At 45.8% G+C, this 19,451-nt stretch overlaps 1 protein-coding gene across 2 annotated transcripts in view; it reads right to left on the bottom strand.

Moving 5' to 3' along the window:
- Positions 1 to 19,451, bottom strand: part of RASGEF1A (RasGEF domain family member 1A) — a 238,387-nt gene that overhangs the window by 56,511 nt on the left and 162,425 nt on the right. The window contains exon 1 of one of the 2 annotated variants that reach the window (XM_077259370.1): positions 4,225 to 4,565. The exons of the other annotated variant lie outside the window; for it this stretch is intronic. Within the exon in view, the coding sequence (XP_077115485.1) occupies positions 4,225 to 4,248 (24 nt within the window). The 5' untranslated portion in view covers positions 4,249 to 4,565. Of the gene's footprint in view, positions 1 to 4,224; positions 4,566 to 19,451 lie in introns of those variants that run through there. 2 annotated transcript variants of the gene reach the window in all.

The following is a 19,451-nucleotide window of genomic DNA, read 5'->3' as shown; positions in this document are numbered from 1 at the left end:
GTGGCGTTCGCCTCTGTCTTAACATCTCCTTTTAATCTTTCTGTATTGTGTGTCATTTAAAAAAAATTATACCTTTTATTGATTTTTGGTCATCATACTCCTATTTGAACAATGGACTCAGATTTGGATGATGGTCCTGGATACTTTTCATATAGTAATATGGGTTTATTGTGAAAGATGTCTTCCAGCTCTGCCAATGGACTAAAGCTAATCTGGGCAACATTCTCTTGAAGATTGCTTGCTTGCCATGACGAGGTCTTGCAATACTCTGGTCTTGGACAAAAGGGAAATTAAATGATCTTTTAAAAGGGCCGAAAATGAGACTAGTGGGCGCTTGGAAAAACACTTGGTCCATTTGAACATGGCAGAAATCAGTTGATGACTGAACAAAATGCTCGTTCGTTAGTTGGTTGCATCTTTTATGTGGCCTAAAAGATAATTGTTGACAGCAACACATCTCACTTGTGTAAGCAGAGGATGTGCTGTGGATAACTTGGTATAACTGATTACAAACCCCAATTCCTGCCAAGACATGTCTTCACTATATACTGCACATAATGTTAAATTATACATGTCATACTCTAAAACTATTGTGTGAGGAGACCAATCACTTTTGATTATAGTTCTTCATTTTTGGTAAAACCGCTTTTCAAGAGCCACATCAAAGCAACCTCTAAAGTATGAAAGTTGAATAAGATCTGTCCTTCCTAAAGCAAAACAAGTGAAAGGAACAAAGGTCATCAGCACTTAAGCACTGTGTGAGAAAAAAACACCTTGAATGGCTTACAACCCCACAGAAAGGTTAGGACAATAATCCCACGCTTTCCATGGAGCTTCAGAGACAAGCTAAGGAAGCTCAATATAACACAAAGCTATAAAGGTCAACATGACCCTCACAAAATAAGATGTCAAACAAGGACTAATGATGGCTACAACTCCCTGTGCAGCACAAAGCCCTACCTAGTTCTCTATTAGTGAGCCCCAACCCCAATATTCTAGTCTACATCGATACAAGGAGTCTATGCCATTAAGAATGTCATGTTTTTCAACAACTAGGGTAACTATTGAGTTGCTAGGGAAGTGACTTCTGTTGTTTGTCCAGAAAAGCAGAACATAATCTATAGACTTCTAAATGCCAATGACCTATTTTTCATAGTCATTGAGATGTCTAGACCATACATTAAGCTATTAAGGAATAAACGAGTAAAAATGGCACTTGTAATCAAATATTGAAGATGTCCTCTATCTGATAATGAACAGAGTACATGATGCTCCTCCAGAACAGACACTTAACAGCCTGAGACTCGGAAGTGAAGCATGTCAAATATTAACCCTTTGAAAGGAAGAGCTCCATATTCAAACATTTCATTTTTGGTATTTTGTTAACATAACTTGGAAACCACATACATTTATAACAAACAGACCAACATGTCAGCAGCTATATCCATTATAAACACACCATGATCTTCTGGAATTAATTATTTCACAGGCAGGGAGACAATTAGGGTCATGTAGTGACCACACAGTTGTCAGCACTAATACTTTAAATTGCTACCGTAACTGACCTCGAAGGTCTCCACTGTACAACAGAACATCAAAATGTGATATACAACTGCACAGTATTGAGCCCCAGGACACAAAAAGCATAGGACTGCCGTCAAGCAGTACCTATTGTGAACCCTGGACATCTAAGGATGCCATGCGGGAAGAATCATGTCATGTAGTAGTTTGGTAAGGCCATGCCCAACCCATGGGAATGCTGAGGGGCAAACATACAATGAAACTACATGACATGTAGCCATAGGTAAATCAGACAAGGCTAAATCTGATGGTCACTGCCAGCTGCAGAATGAAGGCAAAGTACAGTAGCTGACGTCTGTTATTTAGTAAGACCCTTACTCAGACTGTGACAGATGGAGCAACTGGACAATTGTCCCAGGGCCTGAAGTGAAAGGACAGATGATGACCAGTAAAGTTCTGCCACCTTTCATGATTATCCCAATTCTTGGCTCATTATTCAGCTGGTCAGAGCTGACTTTTTAATTCCTTCATTCATTGTTTTTAACACAATCCGTTCAAACTGGTTTGTCTGCATTTGTGAAGCTTATATTATTTCTTATTTGCCCCATTTAAGGAGAGTTATATTTAACAAGCACTTCCTGCAATAAAGTGGACTTTTCTGGGGAAGTCAACCAAAACAAGAAGACGTGTACAAGGCTGAAAAATATCAGAATTGTCTGTCTACAGGAGAAGCACTGTGGAAAAAACATACAGGCAGAGGAAGAATTGGGAAATTCCTGTCTTGTTTGCCATCTGAAAAAAAAAACAAAGCAAAAAGGCAGCACCTGCTCCCTGCATCATCATCATCATCAGAAGGGTAACCACAAGTACAATAAACAAGCGCATGGACAGAATTGTGTGTCTGTTGTGTACACACGCTGCCCTACATGTACCTGCTCTATACGCACGCTGCCCTACGTGTACCCACTCTATACGCACGCTGCCCTACATGTATCCCCTCTCTATACGCACGCTGCCCTACATGTATCCCCTCTGTACGCACGCTGCCCTACATGTATCCCCTCTATACGCACGCTGCCCTACATGTATCCCCTCTATACGCACGCAGCCCTACATGTACCCGCTCTATATGCACGCTGCCCTACATGTACCCACTCTCTATACGCACGCTGCCCTACGTGTACCCACTCTCTATACGCACGCTGCCCTACGTGTACCCCCTCTATACGCACGCTGCCCTACATGTACCTGCTCTATACGCATGATGCCCTACATGTACCCGCTCTGTACGCACGCTGCCCTACATGTATCCCCTCTATACGTACGCTACCCCACATGTATCCGCTCTGTACGCACACTGCCCTACATGTATCCCCTCTGTACGCACGCTGCCCTACATGTATCCCCGCTCTATACGTACACTACCCCACATATATCCCCTGTACGCACACTGCCCTACATGTATCCCCTCTGTACGCACGCTGCCCTTCATGTATCCCCTCTGTACGCACGCTGCCCTACATGAATCCGCCCTATACGTATGCTGCCCTACATGTACCCGCTCTATACACACGCTGCCCTACATGTATCCGCTCTACAAGCACATTGCTCCGTATATATATCCTGATCTATATCTATCCACTGTACTCTGCAGTGAATACAATATTTGGATCACACTAGGGTTTCCCCTGTCCAGACTGTTAAAAAAAAACTACTGCAAAGTTCTGTTCTTCTGCTGTATTACACAAAATACTGTAAAGCTGCAAAAAACTCAAGTGATCATTGGGCAGTTTGGGATCACACAATGGTTGTATAAAGACTGAAGCCATAGTGTCTGCATTGCCCTATTGATGAGGCTCAGGTCCACCATCACTGAGTTCTGTCCATTGGCTTCTTCCACTTCCATAAACTTTCACGTTGTCCTGTCATGTGGATGACAGTCTACGGTCAGATGTGCCCCCTGTTAGGGTTTTGGATGTCATGTGGCGATCCTCAGTGACGGTGGGCTTCTAATATTTTATGAAAAATCCAGCTCTATTACATAATTACAAAACTAAACTATTGACTTACATTGTAGCCACTGAGTGACACAGCTATGTCTAAGAGACTACTGTGATGGATCTACTAAACAAAGGCACCTGCAATAATCACCTGTTACAGTGGGCTGCCCAAAGCGCTGCTACCCAGTGACATGGCAGAGGGAATGCCTGCTGTACTTGTAGGAATATGTCTGACTCTATTATATAGACTGAGAGGCAGACAGGTACATAGCAAACAATATGTACAAAATAGGACATATATATATATATATATATATATATATATATATATATATATATATATATATATATATATATATATATATATACTGTAAAGAGATCTCAAGCCTCCCACTGCCGGATCCTGGGAGGTCAGACATGTTCAGCACCCCCCAAGCACCGCCTGTCAGCTACATTAGGGAGCCCCTTTACACTTGGCCAGTGTGCAGCCCCCCTGACATCTCCTGCTCTCCAGAATCCATTCATTCTCAAATCAGCCCAATTCACTGTAAATTCCTGAAGGCAGAGAACAGATAGATGAGAAAATCCTGAGCAATTTTCTTTCCCATTCATTGTCCTGGGTGGGAATCCCCAACATCTGCTGCAAATGTCAGACCTGGCAGAAGCGGGGAGAGAATGCACATAAGACGCCGCCGCCGCTTACCCTCATGTTCGGCACCATACGCATAGGGGTCGCCGGGGTCTTCAGCTCTGCAGGCTGGGAGCCCGTTAGGCTGTCCGCATTATTCCGAGGCTTCCCACCAGTCTGTGTGTGAACAGCTCCCTAACAAGCAGCAGGACTGTAATTCCTTCCTCCCTCTCCTGCCGGTGTGGGAGCGGTGTGCGGAGGGCTCCTGCCGGTGAGGGAGCGGTGTGCGGAGGGCTCCTGCCGGTGAGGGAGCGGTGTGCGGAGGGCTCCTGCCGGTGGCAGCTCAGACAGCAGTGTGGCTGCTCGCTCTTGTCGCCGTGCTGCTGTGTCTTCCCCTCAGTCCCTCCTTCTGCCCTGTGGAAGCTCGTGCGCTCCTACATCAGGTTCCCCGCTCTCTCCGCCCTCCTGCACATAGCAGGCGTGTGCTGGGCTCCCGGGTGACAAATCCACTCACCTCACTCAGCCATCACTTTCCATGGGCAACGTTCTGTGACTAGTGCTGGTCCCCCACCACATGAGTGTGACTGTGACTATATACATACACATGTGCACACCAGGGTTGGCGACTGCCCAGAAATTCCAGGACAATCCGTAAAAACGGCACTTTTTGTCCACGCTCGTATAAAACTAAAGACGTGTGTGAATTTTTTTACGCTAAAGAAACTAATTTAGATTCAGAGGTCACAGTGATTGCCGCCGATGCCGGCATATCAGGATTATGGCCGAAGACTTGAAGCACATATGGTTTATTACAGGTTTACAGTGCGTCCGGAAAATATATCGTTGGTCTGTGATTTTTTTTAGCAGTTGTCCACAGAAAAAGGAAAGTTGGTAATCCTGCCACACAGAAGCACAGCCAAACAGTTATAGGGCCATAATACATGGCTGAAGAGCAAGCAGCCCCTGAGAGACACTGTATTTGACTAGGCAGGGGCCACACTGTGTTACTGCACGGGGCCCTATATGTATATACTGCTCAAACAAATAAAGTGAACACTAAAATCCCACATCCTAGATACCACTGAATGAAATATTCCAGTTGTAAATCTTTATTCATTGCATAGTGGAATGTGTTGAGAACAATAAAACCTAAAAATGATCAACGTAAATCACAACTAATATCCCACGGGGGTCTAGAGTTGGAATGATGCTCAAAATCAAAGTGGAAATTTTAGTTACAGGCTGATCCAACTTCAGTGGAAATGCCTGAAGACAAGTTAATGATGCTCAGTAGTGTGTGTGGCCTCCACGTGCCTGTATGATCTCCCTACAACGCCTGGGCATGCTCCTCATGAGGCGGCGGATGGTCTCCTGAGGGATCTTCTCCCAGACCTGGACTAAAGCATCCACCAACTCCGGGACAGTCTGTGGTGCAATGTGACGTTGGTGGATGGTGCAAGATATGATGTCCCAGATGTGTTCAATCAGATTCAGGTCTGGGGAACGGGTGGGCCTGTCCATAGCTTCAATGCCTTCATCTTGCACGAACTGCTGACACACTCCAGCCACATGAAGTCTGGCATTGTCCTGCATTAGGAGGAACCCAGGGCCAATCGCACCAGCATATGGTCTCACAAGGGGTCTGAGGATCTCATCTCAGTACCTAATGGCAGTCAGGCTACCTCTGGCGAGCACATGGAGGACTGTGCGGCCCTCCAAAGAAATGCCACCCCACACCATTACTGACCCACTGCCAAAGCGGTCATGCTGAAGGATGTTGCAGGTAGCAGATCGCTCTCCATGGCATCTCCAGACTCTGTCATGTCTGTCACATGTGCTCAGTGTGAACCTGCTTTCATCTGTGAAGAGCACAGGGAGCCAGTGGCAAATTTGCCAATCCTCGTGTGGAAAATGCCAGGCGTCCTGTACGGTGTTGGGCTGTGAGCACAACCCCCATCTGTGGACGTCGGGCACTCAGACCATACTCAGAGTCGGTTTCTAATCATTTGTGCAGACACATGCACATTTGTGGCCTGCTGGAAGTCATTTTGCAGCGCTCTGGCAGTGCTCCTCCTGTTCCTCCTTGCACAAATGCAGAGGTAGCGGTCCTGCTGCTAGGTTGTTGCCCTCCTACGGCCCCCTCCATGTCTCCTGATGTACTGGCCTGCCTCCTGATAGCGCCTCCAGCCTCTGGACACTACGCTGACAGACACAGCAAACCTTCTTGCCACAGCTCGCATTGATGTGCCATCCTGGATGAGCTGCACTACCTGAGCCACTTGTGTGGGTTGTAGAGTCCGTCTCCTGCTACCACAAGTGTGAAAGCACAACCAATATCCAAAAGTGACCAAAACATCAGCCAGAAAGCATTGGTACTGAGATGTGGTCTGTGGTCCCCACTTGCAGAACCACTCCTTTCTAGGGGGTGTCTTGATAATTGCCAATAATTTCCATCTGTTGTCTATTCCATTTGCACAGCAGAATGTGAAACTGATTGTCAAACATTGTTGCTATCTAAGTGGACAATTTGATTTCACAGAAGTTTGATTTACTTGGAAGTTATATTCTGTTGTTTAAGTGTTCCCTTTATTTTTTTGAGCAGTGCATATATATATATAACGAAAGAAAGAATGATGGCCGCACTCACCGATCTCCTTGCAGGTAACTTTATTAGAAATCCATCTTCACGGCACGGGGGTGTACATTACAGGACATGTGAGAGCCGAACGATGGCCGTTTCGCACCGACCAGGTGCTTCTACGGGTTCTTTCTTTCGTTACATTGTTTGCCAGTTGTCTCTTGGCCATTGCACCCGAGATCGGAAGCTGAGTGGCGTTATAGCCCGCACGTCAGAGCTCAACCGATACAAGCGGGCAGTGCGGGTTGCTATTTTCTGAACAGTTGTATTGCATATATATATATATATATATATATACACAGACACAGAAGAGGTACCGGTACATATATAAGAGCAGACACAGACAGAAGAGGTATCGGTGCATATATATGGGCAGACACAGACAGAAGAAGTACTGGTGCATATATATGGGCAGACACAGACAGAAGAGGTACCGGTACATATATATGAGCAGACACAGACAGAAGAGGTACCGGTACATATATATGAGCAGATACAGACAGAAGAGGTACCAGTACATATATATGGGGAGACACAGACAGAAGAGGTACCGGTACATACATATATATGAGCAGATACAGACAGAAGAGGTACCGGTACATATATATGGGCAGACACAGACAGAAGAGGTACCGGTACATATATATATATATATATGGGCAGACACAGACAGAAGAGGTACCGGTACATATATATGGGCAGACACAGACAGAAGAGGTACCGGTACATATATATGAGCAGATACAGACAGAAGAGGTACCAGTACATATATATGGGCAGACACAGACAGAAGAGGTACCAGTACATATATATATATGGGCAGACACAGACAGAAGAGGTACCGGTACATATATATATATATGCAGACACAGACAGAAGAGGTACCGGTACATATATATATATGGGCAGACACAGACAGAAGAGGTACCGGTACATATATATATATATGGGCAGACACAGACAGAAGAGGTACCGGTACATATATATATATATGCAGACACAGACAGAAGAGGTACCGGTACATATATATGGGCAGACACAGACAGAAGAGGTACCGGTACATATATATATATGAGCAGACACAGACAGAAGAGGTACCGGTACATATATATATATGGGCAGACACAGACAGAAGAGGTACCGGTACATATGTATATATGGGCAGACACAGACAGAAGAGGTACCGGTACATATATATATATATATATGCAGACACAGACAGAAGAGGTACCGGTACATATATATATATGGGCAGACACAGACAGAAGAGGTACCGGTACATATATATATATGGGCAGACACAGACAGAAGAGGTACCGGTACATATATATATATATGCAGACACAGACAGAAGAGGTACCGGTACATATATATGGGCAGACACAGACAGAAGAGGTACCGGTACATATATATATATGAGCAGACACAGACAGAAGAGGTACCGGTACATATATATATGGGCAGACACAGACAGGAGAGGTACCAGTACATATGTATAATATATACTGTATATATATATATATACAGTATATATATATATATATATATATATATATATATATATATATATATATATATATATATATATATATATATATATATTATATAAAACAAAGCAGCACCAATAATCCTATGAATCATATATAGTGGGTGCAACTTTCCCATTAGGTTCAATATAAAGTATGAAGATTATATATATATATATATATATATATATATATATATATATATATACATATATATATATATATATATATATATATATATATATATATATATATATATATATAGTAATTAGTTTGTTCGTGTGTCCTCTGAATTGTAACGTGGTGCAGAATACATGGACACTACAAAGTTTACACATTGCAGTTCTCAGTAATGCTCTTAATTACATGTAGCCATCATAGTAGTTCCTCTTAGTAATGGGCGATCCCATGGATGTTCGGGTTTGGCAGGTTCGGCCGACTACCTAAAAAAAGATGACAGGTGACATTGTGGAAAACAGCCAATGTTCAGGGTGCTGAACCCAAACAGTAACATGGACTTTCTGGAGAAGGCCGTGTTCGGGGCCCATGCATAGTCACTCACTAGGTGTTCGGTACGGACCCTGAACTTTACTGTTCGGGTTTGCCCATCTCTAGTTCCTATCCATCCTTCCTAAAGTCCTGTGAAACCCTTTGTTATGTGGCGATATGAGAGCAGGATATATATACCCAATACTAGCAGATTTGTCCTTGGTAGTCTACATGACCACCTCTGTAGGCGCTGAATACAGTATAATGGAGGGATATTAGTTGTCACTTCACTTTCCCAGAAACAGATATGACTAAATTCAGCAGAAGCTATATTTTCCGTGTACTGAGCTTGGGAATAATAAGACTAATTACCCTTAAACTGAAAATGCCCATGGGGTGCAATGTGATAGGAGACACTGGCATCTGTCTGACACATAACACTTGTATACTTGCTGGTGTGAACATCGCAGGTATGAGGAGCCATGACACTGCAATAGTGACTGAGCACACAGTATCACGTGATGGATACAAAGCTGTAGGTGATGGAGGATGCACTCAGAATCAAATGAGAGCATGGAGTTTATGGACTTTTTCATATTTATTTTGCCATTTAAAAATCTGTCCTCCAATTGAGAAAGAAAGGTGCTGGACTAACAAGTTCTGATTAATGAGTAGAATGCTAGGACTGCAGTAGAGACTGACACTGCTGGATAACAGACATATTCAGACAATACGACATCTCCTGGATATTGATTTTAGTAGGTGGTATTATGCTATTTAATTCCATATCTGGCATTGTATAAATGCTAGCCAAGATTGATTTAGGTTGCTAGACTGGGGCAGATAACAAACATTAGGTGTGTGCCATGTCTCCTAGCACACAGGAAAATCAGAGGAGCAGATTGTGCAGCATCTGGAGCAGGTTGAACATATAGATAGTTTTGTTTTCATAGAGAAATGCTTAATGGCAGCACTTTACCAGTGCGGAGATCTGTGCACTGGTGATAACATGACTCATATTGTTGGCAACTAGAATATGTTTTCCCCCTGAAGCTGAGTCACTAAAGGTTCTCACGTTCCCAGCTCTGCTGTAAACTATGAGGCTATGGTTCCACGGTCTGGAATGGCAGCGCTTTGGATGCAGCAGACACCCGCCCCGTCCAAAGCGCTGCCGGCTTTTGTACCCGCTGTTATTCTCTATGTGTTCATTGAATACATGCGGAATCACCGTATCCTATACATAGAACGGTGCTATTTATCTTGTGCAAGATAAATAGACATGCTGCAGTCTATAAAAATGCGCCACATGTGCGTATACGCAGGTCTGCCACCTGCGCCTTTGAATGAATAGTGGAGATAATATTTCATAAAATCCCCTCCACTATGCTGTACACAGCATCCAATCCGCAGCAAATACGCCATACCCTAATTCATCTTACTTGATGGTCGAGCATAGCACACATTACACGCTCCGCCATGAGCATACAGGCACATACATACTGATGGGCGCAATGACAACACTCCCAGGTCTAAACTGTCCGTGCCATTGTGGTGCCCCAGAGGTCCGGGTGCCACAGTGGTATTGCCTGCCTCTCGGGGAGGGTGATACCATGCCTGGAAGCAAGAAGGGATCCCCTTAACAGGTAACACTAGGATACAACACTTTCCTGACTCCAGGCCAGAAGGCGGAGCTCTAAACCCAGTTTCAGAGTAGCTTCCCTATAAGTTCTGGTCTGGAGAAGGAGTTAGAAGTCAGTCTGGGTAAGACAGTGAAGGGAGAGGAAGCACGGGAGGAGAGAGAAACTGGGAGTGGAGCTGCAATTGAGCTCACCCCCAGGTTTGAGCGCATGAAACCAGACACCGGAGTCCGAGGTTGTGTGGGAACTATATGCCCCACAGCAGAAACCGGAGAGCAGGAGATTGCAGGTCTCCTGGCCACAACAGACACCTGAAAGCACAGCAGCAAATTAGAGCCTGCAGTCACTACGAGAGAGGGACACCAGTGAAAGGGCTCGAGCTGCCTGCCATGCGGGTAGTGTTCCATCTGAGGGACAGATTGAGAAACTGACTTGAGGACAGCTAATACATCAAGGACCCACCATCTACAACCCCTCATAGACTGTCCTGGAAGCCCTGGGGCCTCCGCTCCACCTGTGGGGAGCAAAACCATCTAAGCTGCATCACCATCGGCCCCGAAGGATCCCTTTCAGCAGTGTCGGCCATCCCTGGCCGAGTACCACAGGTGGCATCACAAACATTACTCCAAAGACTTTATTCTCCACTTTCATTCATCCCCTTTAACTGGACGCCCAGGGCCACGGACCGGGTTACTGCCACTGTGACCACCCCTTTAAGTACCGCTGGACCCGGCCTGAGTACCCCATTGTTCCAGCGGGCGCTCCACCATCACTAACTTAGAGAACCAGCCTCTGGGGCTGGTATAGGACCCGTGACGATGGTCCCATCCTCTGTATGTGTGCAGGGGAAACCTCTACAAGGGTAGACCCCTCCCCAAAAACCATGACATTACATGGGGCAGCAATAATCTGGGAAGGAACCACTCAATGCTCAGGGGAGAAGGACATGTTTCCAAACTGTAACGGTGGTAGGGTATGTTCACACCAACTTTCTTTTTATGACGATTTTAAATGAGTCTTCTCTAAAATCTTCATAAAAAACATAAACGATACGATTCGAATACTTGTCCAATTGATTTCAATTAATAATCCACTTTGTTGTTCATAATGCAAATTTTTGGAATTTTTTTTTGTTTTCAGATGAGATTTTGAAAACCTCTCTGCTGAAAAAAGATGTCACTTCTTTAAAGCAGATTCCTCATCGAAACTGATCCTTGACACTGTAAAGTCAAAAGGCTGCAAAACCCCATGTGGAAAAAAAGAGAGAAATGTTTCCAACCTTCCTCCAAAAGCTGATGAAAAAACAGCATATCCTGAAGTGGAATCCTCTAAAACCCTCCTGGGCGCTGTAAATGATGATGATGCCTTGTGTGGTACCTTGTATTGGCACTGCGCTCTCTCATAGATGCCACCCAATATTCTAAGTGCTGTCCAATCCCTTTACCTATAGCCATACATTGGGAAATGCCACTAGTACCGGTGAATAAATAACAGTACTATAAAGTAGATAAAGATATTAATACTGTCACTAAATGACATCCATTTATCTAGAATGTCTCTAAAGTGTCTCCCAATAGTCTCCCTATAGTACGCACAGCCGCTCATACTCCCCAAAGCCCCGGTGTCTTCCATTATGGGTGTGCGGAAGCTTGCTATGCATCTCCTCTTTTCTTCAGACGTCTCGGTCATTCAGTGTGGGCAGTAACGCAATGTAATAGACAGGATGTACAGCCACATAACTGAGTGGAAATGGCTACAAATGCAAATTGCAGAGCTTTCACCCTAAACAAGAGAAGAAACGAGAGTCTGTAATCTGGCAGTGTTCTCCCAGCACACATTAGGGCTTCCCAGGCCATATAGGGGTGTACTGTATTACATTTATTACTATGCCACCAGGGAAGACTGACGTCACTAGTCACCAATTAGGAATGATGATATCACTCAAGCAATGGAACTGACAGGCAACACAAAAGCCCAGCACCGCCATCTGTAGAAGTAATCATTGCAGCGTGCTTTATTCCAGTTTATTCAGATGACTACAGAGAGCTTGGGATCTCACAGGGGGAGAGTCAGCCCACAGGTGTATGTGGGAGGGCGCTGTGGGGGCGAGAATTAGAGAGCCTGCCACTAAACTCTGCACATGGCAGTAGAATGGAAAGAGGAACTGCAAATTGTGATGAAATGGAAATCCTCACTCAGCGCTCAAAGGGGAATTCTCAAATGTACTCGTCGCTTCATTTCTGGAATCACAAAAGTTTTCCAAAAACTCCTGATGAAAAAAAATAGTGAGAAGAAATTTCTAGCGAGTTATAACGTGACATTGTAATGAATAAAAAACAATGTTTATTATAAGACTGTGGCTGCAGGTATTGCCTTAGTAGGAATCGTAGGTTCTTTCCATTCATGTAACCGAAAATATACAGAAGTCATATGATTATGGATCACATATTACTGAGAGACACAATGTGAAACTTGAAGCCCTTGTAGAACAACAGTACACTTGTATGATCTCTGTAATATTCTTACATGTGAAGGGGTCTCAGCATATAGAGAGAAAATCCCCCTATAATCTAGAGTAAAGAGTGATGTAACAGGCTTATCCGCTAGTCCGATTGTCCCGCTGGGACAGCTGTCACGAGTTCGGGGTCTAACTGGAGGTAGCACCCGTGTCCCCCAGGCTTCCCACTCTGTCCCTGTTCGAGGGGACTTACCACGCACCCCTTCGGAGCCCCCCAGGACCGTGGTCCCAAGGTTCCACATTAAACCTAAATAAAAACGAATGTGAACTTCAACTTCTGTGCCTCCGTTTCCATTCGTTACATACATGACCACACTTTTGTATCACTCCTCTGTAATGCAAGCCCTCCTGGTATCTGACCTCGGACATTCTGACTATCCTGTCTCACAGCTTGCCCTTTAGTAGAGACTCAGAGTCACACAAGCCCTACCTTTTGTCCAAACAGAACTTTTTGACTACATGTGGGGTATCGCTGTACTTGTAAGAAAGTGGGTAATAAACTGGGGAGTTCACTTTTTGGTGTTACCTCTTGCAAAAGTGAGAAATTTGGGGCTAAAGCAAAATTTTAGAGGTAAAATTTGTTTTTATTTTCTTCATTCCACTTTGTATTAATTCCTGTGTAGCAGTTTAAAAAAATGCCCAACAACAGTTTTAAAGTATTTTCGGGGTATGGTTTTTAAAATGGTATTGCTTTTGGGAAGTTTCCAATATATAGGCCCCTCAAATTGCACTCTCCCAATGGGTCATCACACCCGCACATGGAGAGCCCCCACCGTCGCAGGGCCGAGGGCTACCCGGTACCGGGCCTCTCTGTCTCGGTTCTGGGATCGTCACGGTGGCAAGACCCGATCCGTGGCCCTGCTAAGGGACGTCCAGTAAAAGTTGAGAGTGATAATGTGTGGTGCAGGGTGCGATGAATAACGAGGACACAGGGTTGCAGTCTCTTTACCTCTTTACTGAAGGCTTCAGGATCCTCCTGTGCCTTCCTTCTAGCGCTTGTGTGTTGTAGTCCTTCCCTGCTGAGCACCACGGGATAGTCCTCACAACTGTTGTGTCTGTTTCTGATGTTCCCTCACAACTGATTCTGATGTTCTTCTCCGTCCCCCAGATGATATGGCTAGGACGCACCCGTATGACGGGTAGGCCTGGAGTTCTTCCGGGACCCTAGAGTCGCCCCTCTCCCACTGTTGCCACCTATGTCTGCTTAGGTGATTTAGGTGAGACAGCCTGCCTATAACTGACTGTCCTGCCGTTGGTTTGAAGTAGGGCTTGGAGCCAGTACTTCCTCGGCGTTTCCGGCCACCGGCTACGCGCCTCATTAGGATGTTGCCTCGATCTTACAGCACGACTCCTACTGGTGTTTTCTCCTTGTTGCTTTGATCTCGTTTCTCACTCTTCACAATAAACCTCGCTTCTTGTCCTTTCTTGGGGTACCGCCGCAATGAAGTGCAGGCGCGGTCCCGTAACGTTCTTTCTGTTCGCTAGGTCTCTGTCAGGATCCCACCCCCGACAGGGACCCCCCTGAATCTTCCCCTGCAACACCCTCTGCCACAGGATGTTGCCTGGTTCCAACCCAGTCAGGTTTCTGTCTAACTTCCTATCTAACCCCCAGTTTTACCAGACTGTGAGGAGTGGCCTAATACATAGTGCCCTTTGCTCCCCCTGGAGGCCAGACTGTGAAGTGTATTGGTGTCTCTGATACCTGGTCAGGTGAACTCCTTCAGTGCTATCAGACGTACCATAGCCCCCCTTAGTGGCGGAGCAACAGTACTGCAACGACCAGGACTCTGGGGCGCTGCACACACATAACAGTAAAATGTCCACCATAATATTGCACTTTTCCATCCGGCAACCATTCGGCTATACAGTACCCACGGATTAGTGTCCGTTAACTGTCTGTGATGACAGCACAGGTTCCTGGATACCTCTTATCCTCAGAGGCATCCTCTCTCTGGTTCAGCCTAGCCATCACTGCCCATGCACAAGCACACAGACTCCATCTTGGGTGTCTAGACACACCCCCTTGGGTGGGGTATGTAGGTGACTGGACCCACCCATCTCTTCCAGTCACCTGGAAGCTTTCCCAATGTATAGTAACCCTCAGCAGTAGATCTGCAGAGCAAAACAAGCCCAGGCTTCCATCACAGGGCCACCCACCTCAGTGATACATACCACTCTTTAACCACATGGCCACTCGCCATACCAAACCCTTATAAAAATGACAAATTTGGGGCTAAAACAACATTTTAGTGATAAAAATGTAATTATTCTTTCTTTACCACCCAATGGTATTGATTTCTGTGAGGCACTTGTGGAGTCTTTCTCACTGCACCCGTAGATGAATTCATTGAGAGCTGTACTTTGTAAAATGATGTAACTTATCGGGGGGTTTCTGCTGTTCTGACACCTCAGGGGCTCTGTCAATGTGTCATGGAATTCTCAAACCATTTCAGCAAAATTTAAACTCCAGTATAGTGCCTTTTCCCTTCTGAGTTTTTGACTGTGCCTCAAAAGTAGCTTTCAACCACATATGGTCCATTTTGTTCAATTACCCTTGCAAACCTGGGGCAAAACTAAAATTTTTTGCTGGGAAAATTTATTTTTCCATTTTCACACTTCAACGTTATAAACTTCTGTAAAGCACCTGTGGGTTCAAGGTGCTCACCACACATCTGGATACATTCCTTGAGGGGTCTAGTTTCCACATTGCGGTCACTTGTGGGGGTTTCCACTGTTTATGTACAAATGGGGCTCTACAAACGTAACATGGTGTCCGCTACTGATTGTAGCAAATTTTACATTCAAAAAGTCAAATGGCACTCCTTCCCTTCCAAGCCCTGCCGTACACCTAAACAGTAGTTTTCCCCCATATATGGGGTATCAGCGTACTCAGCAGAAATTGCACAGCAAACTGTACGGTCAATTGTCTCCTGTTACCCTTGCAAAAATGCAAAATTTGGCTAAAAGAACATTTTTGTGGGAAAAATTTAGTTTTTTTTATTTTCACAGCTCTACATAATAAACTTCTGTGAAAAACATGGTGGTTCAGGGTGCTCACCACACATATAGATACACTAGATGGTGGCCCGATTCTAATGCATCGGGTATTCTAGAATATGTATGCGTAGTGTATAGCACAGGCCACAAAGTATATTGCGCAGGCCACGCAGTACATTGCGCAGCCCACACAGTACATTGCACAGCCCACGCAGTACATTGCGCAGACCACGCAATACATTGCGCAGACCAGGCAGTACATTGCGCAGCCCACGTAGTACATTGCGCAGCCCACGTAGTACATTGCGCAGCCCACGTAGTATATTGCGCAGCCCACGTAGTATATTGCGCAGCCCACGTAGTAAATTGCGCAGCCCACGTATATTGCACAGCCCACGTTGTACATTGCGCAGCCCACGTTGTACATTGCGCAGCCCATGTTGTATATTGCGCAGCCCACGTTGTACATTGCGCAGCCCACGTTGTACATTGTGCAGCCCACGTTGTACATTGCGCAGCCCACATTGTACATTGCGCAGCCCACGTTGTATATTACACGTAGTATATTGCACAGCCACGTAGTATATAGCACAGACACGTAGTATATTGCCCAGCCCACGCAGTATATAGCAATTCGGGCATCATATCCCTGTTAAAAAAAAGAAATAAAATAAAAAATAGTTATATACTCACCTTCCGGAGCTCCCGGATCCAAGCGAGGTCTTTACCGACGCGAGGCCTTTAACTACGCTCCTCACGCGCTCCGGTCCCAGGAGTGCATTGCTGTCTCGCGAGATGATGACGTAGCGAGACCGCTACGTCATCATCTCGCGAGATCGCAGCATGGAGCGGTCACCGGAGCGTCGGGCAGGCCTGTTGCCGATCAAGGGGCCGACGGACGGTGAGTATATAACGATTTTTTATTTTTTAAATTATTTTTAACATTAGATCCTTTTACTATTCATGCTGCATAGGCAGCATGAATAGCAAAAAGGTGGTCACACAGGGTTAATAGCAGCGGTAACGGAGTGCGTTACCCGCGGCATAACGCAGTCTGTTACCGCCGGTATTAACCCTGTGTGAGCGGTGAGCGGAGGGGTGTATGCGGGCGCCGGGCAGTGAGTGCGGGGAGTAAGGAGCGGCCATTTTCTTCAGGACTATGCGCTTCGCTGATTGGTCGCGGCAGCCATGACAAGCAGCTGCCGAGACCAATCAGCGAACGAATAACCGCGACAGAAAGAAGGACAGACAGAAAGACGGAAGTACCCCTTAGACAATTATATAGTAGATTACTTGAGGGGTCTAGTATCCAAACTGGGGTAATTTGTGGAGGGTTTCCACTGTTTAGGCTTATCAGAGGCTCTCCAAATGCAACATGGCATCTGCTATCAAATCCAGGTATTTTTATGTTCAAAAAGTCAAAAGGTGCTCCTTCCCTTCGGAGCCCTTCCGAACAGTAGTTTTCTCCCATGTATGGGGTGTCAGCATACACAGGAGAAGTTGCACAACAAATTTTGGTGTTTATTTTCTCCTGTTATCTTTGTGGAAGTAAAAAATTTGGGACAAAATAAAATTATTGTGAAAAAAAGTAAAGCATTGACCTGTAAGTTGGATGGCTGTTAAAGGAAAAAAACCTCTTTAAATTTTTTTCCTTAGCGAGTGTGAACGAGCTGAGTGTGACAGGAGAGTAAGTGCGAACGGAAATAAGTGTGTGATTTGTGATTCAGTGACTTTGGATTCAGGAAGTTTGCAAGGGAGGAATTACTGAATTGCTGTTTGCATTTTCTTAATACTTTACATTTCTCTTTACTTACATTTCTGGTGAAATCCCCTTTAGTAAATGAGCTCCATTATTGACAATGCCATCCAGTGTACATCTTGCCACATGTATGCAATCCTTGAGCAGCCGGTCGAGGGTGCATACTGCTGTGTGAGATGTGAGCACATTGTGCATTTGGAAGCCAGGTACTGGTTCTAAATGAGCAGCTGGCAACACAGAGCCACAGACAATATGGAAAGGAGTCTTCTGCTCACTGAGCAGACGCTCAATGTAATAGATGTGAGGGAGGATGGTAGTAAGGAACAGGCTGCCAGGAGAGGTGGTGAGTTCTCCTTCAATGGAAGTCTTCAAACAGAGGCTGGACAGACACCTGTCTGGGATGATTTAGTGAATCCTGCTTTGAGCAGGGAGTTGGACCAGATGACCCAGGAGATCCCTTCCAACTCTAACATTCTACTGTATGATTCTATGATTCTATTGGAGCGCCCCCCACGTAAGGGCAATGGGGTACTCGGTACCGGGTCCTTCGGTTCGGGGGATGTCACGGTGGCCCGACCCGGTCCGTGGCCCTTTTGAGGAGCGTCCAATTAAAGGAGTAGTTTGTACGGTGTTCATGACGCCACCTGGGGTATTCGGTCAGGATGACCGGCGCTGCTGAGGGGTCCGCTGGGGTGATGTTATGGCAGCTAGATGGTGTACCTTCCCACAGGTGAAGTGTACCCCCAGGGCTTCCCAGAAGTGTAGATGGTGATGGTATAGGGCGCAGTAAATAACGAGGACACAAGGTTGCAGTCTCTTTACCTTTTACTGAAGACTTCAGCGTCCACAGTCCAGAGTACCGCTCACAGGGCAGGTGGAATCCGGCCGGTCCGAAGGCACATCCAGAGTTCCCTTATCCAGGTGGAAATCAGTAGCCTTCCTACTAGCGCCTGTGTGTTGTAGTACCTCCCTGCTGAGCACCACGGGATAGTTCTCACAACTTTTGTGGATGTTTCTGATGTTCTCTCTCTCTGTCCCCCAGATGGTATGGATAGGACAACCCGTATGATGGGGTAGGCCTGGAGCTTATTTATAGGGACCCTAGAGACGCCCCTCTCCCACAATTTGCCTCCGTGTCTTCTTAGGTATTAAGGTCGAGCAACCAACTTGGAATTGACTGTCCTGTCGGCCTCTGAAGTAATGCGTAGAGTCTATTACTCCCTCGGTGCTCCGGCCACCGGCTACACGCCTCAGAAGGAGGCTGCCGATCTTGGGGCAGGTCTCCTCCCAGTATTATCTCCTTGTGCTGTGACTTTGTTCCTCACGCTCCACAATACAATTCCTTTCTTGTCCTTTCTTAGGATGCTGCCGCAATGGGTGCAGGCGCAGCTCTGTAACTGTCTATCTCGTGCTTGGCCTCTGTCAGGATCCCACCTCTGACAGGGACCCTCTGTCTGCAGCTCAGATGTTCCTCCTTTCCCCCTGTCTGCCTGACAGGTCCTCTCTGGGTCAAACCCAGGCAGCTTCTCACTGACTTCCTATCCAACCCACCAGTTTTACCCATGTGTGAGGAGTGCCCTAATAGATAGAAGCAAGGCTCCCCCTGGTGGACTGGAGTGTGAAGTGTAGTGTGTGACTTGTGATACCTGGCAAGGTGAACTCCTTTAGTACCATCAGATGTAATATCACTCCCCCCTGGTGGAAGAGCGACATTACTGCAACGACCAGGACTCTGGGG

Source organism: Ranitomeya variabilis, chromosome 4 (assembly GCF_051348905.1).
Source record: "Ranitomeya variabilis isolate aRanVar5 chromosome 4, aRanVar5.hap1, whole genome shotgun sequence".
Taxonomy (NCBI): domain Eukaryota; kingdom Metazoa; phylum Chordata; class Amphibia; order Anura; family Dendrobatidae; genus Ranitomeya; species Ranitomeya variabilis.
Note: the sequence above shows the minus strand (reverse complement) of the source record. Positions and strands in the feature narration are given on the sequence as shown.